The sequence below is a fragment of the Kogia breviceps genome, chromosome 3, assembly GCF_026419965.1.
Source record: "Kogia breviceps isolate mKogBre1 chromosome 3, mKogBre1 haplotype 1, whole genome shotgun sequence".
Lineage (NCBI taxonomy): Eukaryota > Metazoa > Chordata > Mammalia > Artiodactyla > Physeteridae > Kogia > Kogia breviceps.
In genome coordinates this window covers 84,973,051-84,984,159 of record NC_081312.1, presented here as the reverse complement: position 1 = coordinate 84,984,159, position 11,109 = coordinate 84,973,051, and the positions used below count along the sequence as shown (strand labels likewise).

General features: G+C 56.2%; 1 protein-coding gene across 2 annotated transcripts; it reads right to left on the bottom strand.

The window, feature by feature from the left end:
- Window positions 1-1,853: 1,853 nt before the first annotated feature.
- Window positions 1,854-10,607, bottom strand: CHAC1 (ChaC glutathione specific gamma-glutamylcyclotransferase 1). 2 transcript variants are annotated; one of them, XM_067029001.1, is made up of 4 exons: window positions 9,747-10,139; window positions 9,308-9,343; window positions 8,529-8,873; window positions 1,854-1,913 (listed from the first exon to the last, which is right to left on the bottom strand). In XM_067029001.1, the coding sequence occupies exons 1-4, from the start codon at window positions 9,966-9,968 to the stop codon at window positions 1,908-1,910; spliced, it is 609 nt and encodes a 202-aa protein (XP_066885102.1). In that variant the 5' UTR covers window positions 9,969-10,139; the 3' UTR covers window positions 1,854-1,907. The 2 variants fall into 2 exon arrangements, with proteins under 2 accessions (XP_066885102.1, XP_058914058.2); XM_059058075.2 differs by lacking the exon at window positions 1,854-1,913 and having other exon boundaries at window positions 7,754-8,873; window positions 9,747-10,607.
- Window positions 10,608-11,109: the final 502 nt, after the last annotated feature.

The window sequence follows — 11,109 nt, the reverse complement described above, 5'->3', positions numbered from 1 at the left end:
ACTATAAAAAGAGTAAAATGTTTTCTGAACATTAATAAATATTCTTCCTAAACATTCATAATTACTCAAATATGCCATGGAAGGTAGATGGGCCATTTGGTTGTCTTATTGCTGGAAATTTTGGATTTTCTCCCCCTAAGTCCTCTGAGTCTGTCCAAATGAAACTGCCCTCCTGGGTTCAGCCAGCAATTGCATTTGGTTTGGGACCTGATTAGCCATTGGCTCCCTCGGGACACAGAGCTCAAAGGTCAGGAGGAGGCCCAGGGCCCAAGCCAGAGGGAAGAGCGGGTGGTCCCTGGCCTTCAGGAGCTGGCTGTGTGGTCCAGGCCAGCAGAGGAGATATATTTAGCTGGGTCAGATGCTGCTAGCTGTATCATGACCCAGGAGGACTGTGCTATTGGTAAACAAACCACAATGGCCTGGCTTTCAGTCAGTCCTCCTTTCTCCTCCCTTTCCCCACTTGCTGGCAGGGCAGGAGCTGTGAGAGGTGGAGGTGGGCATTGACCAGAGAGAGGGCTCATCTGGAGAGGCCACCTGCAAGGCACCCAGCAGAATTGTGTGGCCTTGTTCTCATGGCCCCTTTTTTCTGTCATTTCCCCTCCTGCCTTTCTTCACCCACCCTCCCCAACACAGCAGAGTGGGGTAGCGCAGGGAGCACCCCCTTCCTCCTCTGCTTCTACCCCCTTTTCCCTTTCTCCCTCTACCCATGAACCTGATTTGCCCTCAGTGCTCTGCTAAGTGAATAGAGTTCATTCATACAGTCATTCAGCCAACTTCATTTATCCATTTATTTGGCCAGCAAATATTTTTTGAGGGCCTGAGATAAGCCAGCCTCAGTGCTGGGCACCAAAGACACAGCAATGAACAGGGAGGTGCTGGCTCTGACCCTCGTGGAGCTTACACTCTAGTGAGGTTAGAGATAATCCAGTAACTAATTAGGTGCTGGTGAAAAATAATAGTGTTAAACAATGACCAACATTCACATAGTGCTTTAAAGTACATAGGGACTTCCCTGGTGATCCAGTGGGTAATACTCCGTGCCGCCAATGCAGGGGGCCTGGGTTCGATCCCTGGTTGGGGAACTAGATCCCGCATGCATGCCGCAACTAAGAGTCCACATGCCACAACTAAGAGTCCACATGCCGCAACTAAGGGTCCACATGCTGCAACTAAGACCTGGCACAACCAAACTAAATAAATAAATAAATATTTTAAAATAAATAAAGTATATAAGGGTCTTTCACCTGATAGCACATCTAATCCCAAGAATCTAAGAGATAGTTATGATTATCATTCCTGCTTTAAAGATGAAGAAATTACAGCTCAGAGATATTAAATAACCTGGCCAAGGACTCACAGGGTACATAGAGCCCTGGTTCTTGAGCTCAGTCCCTCCAACCTCAAGCTCATGTCCCTCCTGAAAAAAAAGGAGCCACTGGAACTGGATGGGAGCAGGTTTCTGGTGCAGCTCTTCATTTCACATTTGAGGAGACGGAGGCCCAGAGAGAAGAAAAGTGCCTTGTCTAAGACACAGGCTTAAAACAGGACTGGAACCTCTGGATCCCAGCCCAGTGCTCGTTCTTTGCATCTGAACAGCAGTTCAATGTCCTGATCAGGGTATGAAGCCCTGGCAGATTTGGGGTGGGGGTAGTCATGGTAGGTCTGCCTCTTCCCCTCCCCTGCACACCCCCAGCCCCACCCACCTCTGTTGCATAGTCCCTTTTGTAAGGAGAGAACACAGAATGCCCTCCGCCGTCCCCATCCTCCCCTCGCCAGTGCCTGCTTCTTGCTGAGTGTGTGGGCTTTCGTTCAACAAACACAATGTGAGCACCTACTGTGTGAAGGCTCTGGGAAGCACCTCAAGGGCCCACAGTCCACTGGGGAGGCCAACAAGGAACACAGTGCCATCAGATCTGCAAGATAAAAAGCAGAGATGTCAGAGATGAGTAGCAGGGCCCCAAAGCCAGGCCTTGGTGGTCGGGTAGAGAAGGTTCAGGGAAGGCTTCCCAGAGGAGGGACATCTCAACTGAGCGCTGAAGTCTGAGTGATGAATTAGCCAGGCCAGAGCTGGCAGGGAAGAGGCTTTCAGGGTGGGGGAATGGAGGGTGCAAGACAAAGCAAGAAGTCACCCTGCACGTTGCAGGCATTTTGCAGGCTTTTGTCAGGTCCATACAAGTAGCCTGTGAGCAGGAACTTGGTCTCCCTTCCTATGGAAACCTCCATGGGTGAGGACCTACTCCTGCGGATGGATGACTTGGGTACCCCACGTGAGCAGCTTTCACCACCACGGACTCAGCATCCTCCCAGCCAGAGCCACCCTCCTGACCTGGCGTGGACATGACAGCCCCAGGAGGGGCTGTGCCTGGCAGGAGTCTTTGACTGCATCAGGGGGGAAGCCGCAGGTGGGTACATTACTGTCCCCTTCTTCCCCCAGTCACCAGCACCCTCAGGTTGTTCCCAGGAGGGTCTGGCTTCCCTCCCGTGGGGACAGGAAGCACCACCCCATGCAACAGGCACGAACAGCCCTCCAGCTTAGTGCCCAGAGCAGGGAGGACTAGTGAGGGCACCAACCCTGCCCCTGACATGCCTGCCAAAGGGCGGCCCTTCCTCTGGTGTGTGTTTAGGGCCTGACCTCTCTCAGACCAACAGAGGGGCTGAGAGGGGGCAGCCCAGGGTGGGTCAGTACTGCCCCAGTCAGGCGCGTGCTGGGTCTGCCCTCTCCCCGGTGGCTCCCAGTCCCACATTCCTGGGCTGTGCACAGAAACACTCACTTTGAATATTAGCCCGAGGAGGTGGCTTGGCACTCTCCCTTGGTGGTGACAGGTTTTCACGGGGTCCTTTTCCTCCAAGGGGAAGCGTGACATTGCGTTCAGAAGGGGTGTCTCATTAAACCCGGTTCCCCATAGGTCCCCCGAGTTCCCGTGGGGCCCCAGAGCTGGGCTATGAGCTGGGCGACATTCAGTTCCTGCCCTGGGGGAAAGGGGGGCGTGCTGAGCCTAGTGGGGACAGATCTGCAAGCAGATCACGTCAATACAACGTGCTGGGCTCAAAACGGGAGTAGGGGGGCGGGGGCATGGGCACGAGGTGGGGCACCAGCCAGCCCCAGCCCAGGTCCACAGCAGCTTCTGCAGGCACAAGGCCGGCGCTGAGTTCGGAAGGATGTGAGAGGGTTGGGCAAAGTGGTTAGCAGGGGGAAAAGAGTAGGAGCAAAGCCTTGGTGACCAAAAGTAGCCCGAGGTGGGAGGAGGCAGCAGGCAGGCGGCGGGATGGAGGGGCGTGGCGGGGGGAGCGCGAGGCTGAGGCGGGAGGGGAGAGCAGGCACCGGGCCAGAGTTGCATTTTACATTTTGTAGGAAATAAATATCCAGGAGGGCACCAAACTGGGGAAGGCGGATCACTTTTGAGGGCATGACTGTCATCCAGGGAAAGAGGGTGAGCATTAGGGACGGGGAGGTACAACGGGACAGGGAGCCCCAAGGTCCGGTAAGACAATGGAACACCTGAAGGTTTGAGGAAGGAGACTGGGCCCACGTTTAAGGTTTGGTGAGGGGAGCGCTCACCCCGGGCTCTACCTTCCTGGGGGTCGGGAAGGACCGGGGAACCGCCGAGCCGGAGGGGCGCCTGCGGGGCAGGGTCCCCGGATGAAGCGGGAGGGGTGGGCACAGCAGGAGGAGGGCGCGGACGCGTGCGGTGCCCTCTCCTTCTTGGAGGGGTTGGGCCGGTGACAGGAGAGCGGCGCGGTGTCGGAGCCTTCAGGGTGTGTCTGCTCTCCCTCACGGCCCAGGGCAATGCCCCTGACGGGCCTGAACCGGGAAGGGCAGGCCTGGCGGGACTCTCCAAGGGCACCCGGGAAGGGCAGAGGAGAGCGGCCTCCACGGGCCCCTGGGCAGGGGTTGAGGGTCCAGGAACAGTGCAAGGAGGACAGAGAGCAGGTGTGGTCAGGGGCTTTGGTCAGCCTCTTCTGACAGGCGCCAGATAAAGCAATCCTGCTTGGGGACTTCCCTGGCAGTCCAGTGGTAAAGACTCCATGCTTCTACCGCAGGGGTCAGGGGTGGGGTTCGATCCCTGGTCGGGTAACTGAGACCCTGCATGACGCATGGCACAGCCCAAAAAAAAAACAATCCTGCTCCATCCCAGTTTCCACAGACACCATGCCATTTAAACACTCCAAACCTCGAGGCTTTTGAGAGTGAAAGTAATAATTACCTCAGGACAACAGGAGTAAACCAGGCCCGTCCTGGGCACACTGGGATATATGGTCATCCTAGCTGTGGGGCAGGAGGCTGGCCCTCCTGCTTTGACTCTGGCCCTCAGGGACACGCTCCTTGTGACAGGACCCCCCAACCTGGCCCTGGAGCACCCTGACCCTCCTCAGAGCCAGGCCTGGGGAAAGACAGGGTCTCCCCCTTTTGAGGTCCATCTCCCCACAGCCTTTGGTTCTCTGCCACCACTGTCTTCAGGGGAACGACAGCCCTCAGAGGAACGTGGTCCTTCCTGGAACCCAGTGGGGGGCAACCTGGAGAACCCCTAAGAGCCTGTCAGCCCTAGAAAGGTGCTCAGAGGCCGGAGTGATGTTTGCCCACATGCCCTGAACTGTTTATGCCCCCTCTCGGCAAAACCCTGGGGTTCCCCAGTCTGCTCCCTCCTGCCTGTCCCCCATTTTTCAACTGGCTGCCAGGTGATGTCCCCACATTCCCTGCTCCTGCTGTTAGTTCATGCCTCCCCAGCACCTGCCCATCTGCGGCTTTCCCCTGCCACCAGCACAAGCCTCCTTAAGCCCAGATCTGAACACAACACTTGTCTGCTTGACAAGCAGACAAAACAAAAAGAACAAAAACAAACAAAGACCCTTCTGTGGGAGGAAAAACACATGAAAAAATAAAAACATCACCACAGAACTCAACTTCCCTACAAGATAAAGTCTAACACTTCCTCCAAGAATGGACTCCAAGTGTACAATGGAGTTTTCCAGAACTATATATGAATTTGCAACAGAAGGAATGCAGAAACAGCTGAGAATCCAACTGCTTCTATTAAAGTCAGGCATTAAAAATATAAAACAATGCCACTCCTTTCACTAAATTTGTTCTGGAAAATAGAATCATTTTTCCTTTGAAATATGTTAACATATAATGGATTTTTTTAAATTTAATTGATAAATACGTTTAAAACTTCTCAATTCCTAATACACTAACTGTTGTCAATAGCTATATCACACATCAACAAAAGCTCTTGGGGTCCTGAGGCTCCTATGCCCTCCCCACACCTTCAGTTACCCCTTTGCTTCTCTCTCCTCTTAGCAGCCAACTTTCTTGAGAGCTACTTCCCTCCCACTAGCTTCTCAGCCCTACCCTGTGGTTTCCCACCACTGATCCTGAAACTGCTCTCACTGAGACCACTGAGGACTGCCTGGCATTTCATCCAGTGGACACTCCTGTGTCATCTTCCTTAGCATCTCAGCAGCGTGACCCTGGCTCTCAAAAAACCACGCTCTCCTGTTTCTCTTCCTGCCTCTCCAGCTGCTTGTTCCCAACTCTTCCTGCTTCGCTCACCCCACCAGGGCTGGGGGGGCCTCAGGGTTAGACTGGGCCTCGTTCTCTTTTCTCTCCACTCCCAGGGCTTTGAGGATCGTCTTGATGGGTGTGGCTCCCAAACCTCTAACTCCAGCCCGTAGTACTCTCCTGAGTCCCAGACCCACATATCCAGCTGCTCCTGAACATCCATGTGGATGCCACTGCCCCACAGGCCCCCACAGGGCAAACACTCTCACACAGGGCAGATCTCCACCCGTACCCTTTCCAACTCTGCCTCTGCACCAGGAACCCTGGCCCTCTACCCTCTTCCTCACTCTCCTCATCAACCAGCCACAACCAATCCTGCCGACCTCACTCCCTAAACTGCTCTCACATCCATCCTCCTGTCCATTCCCACTGCACCCCTCAGCTCAGGCCACCTTCCCTCTCCCTGGCCTTTGACCTTCCTCCTCAAATCTGACACAGCAGCCAGTATTCCTTTTTAAGCAGTCTCTTCCCCACTCAGAATCCACAGGGGCCCCCAGCGACCCAGGAGGAATGCCTCCTCCACAGCACAGCTCACCAGAGCAGCCCAGCAGGATGAGGTCCTGCCACCTGTCCCGCCCCATGTCCCCTGCCCCATGCCACTCTGTCCCAGCTGGTCTGACCTTGCACCCCCCTCTGGTACAAGTTGTTCCGTGCCTCTGTTCACTAGAGACCCCCTCTCAGCCCCATCATTCCCTCCCCTGGAAAGCTACCCTGACCTCCCTCAACACCTCAGGGTCAAGAGCCCTTTCTAAGCTGAGTGCCCTATTCCCACCATGACACTTTTCATGCTGAATGGTCACGATTCAAAGTTCCTTGAGGAGGAGGATTTCTTCTCTGCTCTATCCCCACTGCCTAGATCAGTGCCTGGCATGTAGCAGCAGCTTAGTAAATACCTGCTGAATGAATGGCTTGAAGTATGCGAGCCCATGTGCAGCTGGCAAGCAACCTTCCAAACCCCCAGCACCATTCATATAGAGCATGGCTCTGCTGAGCACCCAGACTGGCTGTCTGGCCCTACCCTGGCATAGGAGGCAGGTCCAGGGCTCCCTGCCACCCGCTGCCTCCTCCGGATGTGTTGTCCTGACCGAGCTCCCAGAAGAACCTGTTTGGACTCCATACTTTTCCCATCAATGGCCAAGACATGAGGCTGCCAACACATGGGCACCCTCCCCAGGCACAAGGGCCATCCAGCTTGGTCGGAGCTGACCCTGCTGGGGACACCCAGACCAAACCAGGGCACCAGCCACAACAAGAAGGGCAGCAACACACACCACACAGCATCCCAGTGTAAACTGAGTCTCAGAGGCTGAATACTTTTCTGGAGGTCACTGAGCAAGTGAGGGGTGGGCTGGATTGGAGCCAGGCTCTACTGCTGCAAAAGCCTTGTCTGGGCCCTGCACCCATTCTGCAGGTCCAGGAGTGAAGGTTGAATCCACTGAGGGGCCACTCCCAGTTGAGGAGCCCAGGGCCAGACTGAGACCTTGGGGGCTGGGCTTTGCACCTGGAGGGCCAGGGTGAGGGAAGAGTAGCCAGGGGCAGGCAGATGGTGAACAAGCAGCAATCCAGAGGGTGCCCGGCAACTCATCCCATCATGGGCTTGAGTCCTGGTGGGTCAGGGTAATGGAGAAGGCACAGCCCACACCACAGGCCCAGGAGGCAAGAATGAGCACCTGCACCTCAGAAGTCAAAGGGCCACCAGGTCCTCTAGGCCTGCACTGTCAGCATGGTCTCACAAGTTATCATCACCTTACCCTTTAAGCTCCATTAACACACATGGCTCCTTTAGCAGGAAACCAGAGGTCTAGCCTCACTGTCAGGAAGAGGCAGCTGCTGACCCTGCAACTGGAGGAAGACTTGGTCTGAACTGCAAGCCCGGCAGCCCCTTCAAGGCAGCTGGGAGGAGACACAGGGTACCAAGTCGGTGGCAAGGACTCCTCATAGGGCTGCCAAGTAGAGCTGCCCAGGCTGAATTTGCATGCCTCAGCGGGGGCATTCTTTGTGTGCACTAAGACATGAATCGTGATCACAGGAGCGATGTAACCTGGTAGTCCTGCCTGCTCAGCCGCCCCCTCTCTGGGACAGAGGCCTGGGGATGAAGAGGGAGCCCTTTCCCCTCTTATGAACCTTCCAGGGCTTCAGCACCTCACTCACCCCAAACCCCCATCTGAAGAAAGAACCACATTCCAGCACAGCACCGATAATGAGATCAGTTTATGGATTATAGTATGGGACAGACTGGGAAGGTGCCAGGGCCTATACCAATGAGCTCCCCAGAAATAGACCGACAGACAGACAGGAGTGGCCCAGACAGACAGACAGAAGGACAGGGAAACAAAGCCAAATAGGTAAGAGGCCTAGGCCCAGCCTCAGCAGCTGTGTCTGGCCTCCAGATCCAGCTCTGCCCTGGGGACCTGGGGCATGAGCAGGGCTGGCAGGGGCCTCAGTTCTTGTAGGGCCCCCTCTCCTCACTCCCTCCTACCCTCACCAGCAAGCTGGGACCTTTGGCGGGTGTTGTTTCTGGGGCTAGGGAATGGTTGGTCTGGAGTCGGGGGCAGAGGGTCAAGGCTCTTGGAGGCTCCCTGGGGAGGTGGAGGCCTGGGTAGTATGGGGATAGTAGCAGCACTGGGGGGAATCTGGTCAGGCGCCTGGGGTGGGGCACCGCTCAGCAGGTCCCCTATATCTGGGGCAGGCCCCCCACCCTGCCCACCACACCAACATGGTGCAATAAATAAACTTTCAAGTAGTAAGTCAGTGTCAGGTAGGAGATCTGGGGGCTGGCGGACAGGCAGGGGCTTAAGAGAGGCCCCTGTCTGCCCACCAAGTCTTCTCAGTGGGCTCCAGCTATATCAAGTCTGTCTGTGTGCACTGGAGTGGGGACCTGGCCCCTGTGTCCGTGTAGGGGCTCAGCCCCTCAGACCAGTGCCAAAGCCTGCTCAGTGGGGCAGAAGCAGGGCAGCATGGTGCCTACAGCATCCACGATGGCTGCTAGGTGCTCGTCCTGTGCCTGGGGCCCACAGAGCTGCATGAAGTCTGCCAGGCGCAGCAAGTACTCAAGGTTGTGGCCAGAGAAGCCTCGGCAGGCCAGGATCTGCGTAGCGATGGCCTCCTCAGGCGCAGGGCCCAGGTAACCAGGGTTCTGCGGGGTGGCCACGTAGGCCAATGCCTTGAGTGGTTGGTCAGGGGTATCTTGAGGGTAGAAGGTGACCTCCTTGGTATCATAGCTGCCAAGCACTGCCTCCCGCACATTCAGGTACTTCAGGGCCTCATTCACCTGCTCACCTTGCACCTGGTACGCCACACCCCAAGTGCAGCCCTAGGAGAAAACATGGGCACTGGGGTCAGTCACACAGCTCCTTCTGGTCCCACCCCAGTACTGTGCTTGTAAGGGAGGTGGGCAGAGCGCTGATGAGCACTCTAGTAGCAATATATCAAGCCCTCATTCTCCTTTAACACAGGTTGGTAAGGTGATCTAGCCCCAGAAAGAACAGAAATCCTACTCAGAGTATGGTCTGAGAAACAATGGCATCACCTGTAAGCTTGTTAGGAATGAGTTTCAGGCCACTCTAAATCTTATTAAAATCTGTATTTTAACAAGATCCTCAGGTGATTCTTAGGAGAAGCATTTAGCTAGACCCACCCTTCCCCTCAGCCAGTGGGGCATCTAATCTAGCCTGCAGCCAAGGATCCACAAGCTCTGTCTGTCTGCACCCCTCCATGCTGGGTCTCTTTCTTGACTCTGGCACTTACCTCACGATCTTCAAGGAGGGTCACCACACGACCAGGCTGGGGAGGGAAGAGAGATTTTGAAAAAAAATTAGAAATGAGCTCTGCCATCATTGGTAGAGAAAACTCTTAGTAACCCTTCTGTCCCAGGCCTTAGAGAGCCCCACTCATCCAGGGGGATGATGCATAGATGTAACAGAAGTAGACACATGGCAGTGGCCCAGATTGATAATCAGAAATTTCATCAACACGGTGACCCACAGGATCAGGCTATAGCCATCACACAGTGACCCACTGGGCACACAAATTTAAGCCAAAATATGTAAGCAAGGTTTACATATTTCCCCCATCGGGACGGAGTTACCGTCTGCCCAGATAGACCCTGACATTCCAGGGCACAAGCGCGGTGCCCACTATCCTGTCCCCACCCCCGTCATTCACCCAGGCATGGGCAGATGCTCACCATCTTGTCGCTGCCCCGATGGAAGGTGTCTCCCTGCCAGAAGCGGCGGCTGTAGCCACGCACGAAGCCCACACGGCTGTCGCTGTAGGCGAAGTCGGGCCTCCACACCAGGGAGCCGTACCCGAAAATCCACAACGCTTGGGGGTCGCAGTCGTCCTGGGGGAGCTGCGAGGGGGGCGGTGAGGCGGGCGGGGTGTTCTGGGCTGCAGACTCCTGCTTCATGGTGCCGGACACAGGGACGGGCCCGGGCGGCCTCCGGGGCTGGTCTCTGGCGCGAGCACGGAAGGACCACGGATGTACCCACCTTGCCTGGCACCGCTTGGCTGCTCCAGCTGCGCTGCCCGGTCCGAGGTCCCCTTTAAACCCTCCGGCCGGGAAGCCCCACCCACCGCGTCCAGCTGCCGCGGTCATTGGGGCGGGGCAAATTCCTTTTTGGCCAATCACCTTAGGAACTTGCTGCCAGGTTAACCGCGCCGCCCCCTGAATGGGTAACTGCGCGTCCTGCGCCAGGCCCAGCGCGCCCGCTGATTGGTTCGGCTCCACCTCTGTAGCAAACCTGGCGGAGCGATGCAACGGCTGGGGAGGTTTCCCCAGCTCAGACGTGCAGCAAGGACGCCCCAGATTGCGTCAGGCGGCCGGCAGTGGGCACGGACGAGGGCACCGGTCGTCTCCTCATCAGCCCCTTTACGGCCTGGGCCCTTCAAGAACCTTGGCGGGCCGGCCCCAGGAGGGTGTCTCTCAAGCAGTCCTGCCAATGCACCTGGCCGAGTCACTGCCACCCCTTTACCAGCCCGTCCAGAAGGAGGACTCTGGGCGGCGTAAATACCCGTCTCTGGGGTTTCGCCTGGGAGCACATACTCTGGAGAAGCTGTCCGAGGCACCTCCGCCTTCGGCACAGGTGCCTCACGCTGTTGGCGCGCGTGAGCAAATGGAGAAACTCAGTCACGGGGCTGACAAGGTGTTCTGCGGAAGCTGAGAGACTGAGTCAGACTGGGCAGTCAGAGCTTACGGGTTACGTGAAGGCTACGCCCCAGGCCAGGTGTGGGACTTCCTGAGCCCAAATAGGTTCTGGGAAAAGCCAGTCAGAGCGCTTGGAACTGCCGTTGTCACTTTGGCAGTGGTGTCCCGACCAGCGGAGAGAATGCGGAGAGAAGCCATAAAGACAGGAGAGTCAGGTCAGTCCTGCCCCAAGGCGATGGGTTTAGTTCTGCCCTGACAGGAGAGTTTTGTAACAATGGTTGGGTTAATCTTAGGCACGGAGGTTCTGGGAGTGGAGAGCAAGGAGGGCCCAATTAAGGCACCCAGAGGGCTGTGAGCAGCTACCGGCCTTCGCCCTTGGCCACTGGCTTCCCAACCCACAGAA

Excerpts from the sequence above, each read along its gene's own strand:
- CHAC1 (XM_059058075.2), bottom strand. The coding sequence starts at position 10,157 with ATGACCGCGGCAGCTGGACGCGGTGGGTGGGGCTTCCCGGCCGGAGGG. Across the intron at positions 9,344-9,746 it reads ATCGGGGCAGCGACAAGATG|CCTGGTCGTGTGGTGACCCT; the intron begins GTGAGCATCTGC and ends TTCCCTCCCCAG. Across the intron at positions 8,874-9,307 it reads CCCTCCTTGAAGATCGTGAG|GGCTGCACTTGGGGTGTGGC; the intron begins GTAAGTGCCAGA and ends GTTTTCTCCTAG.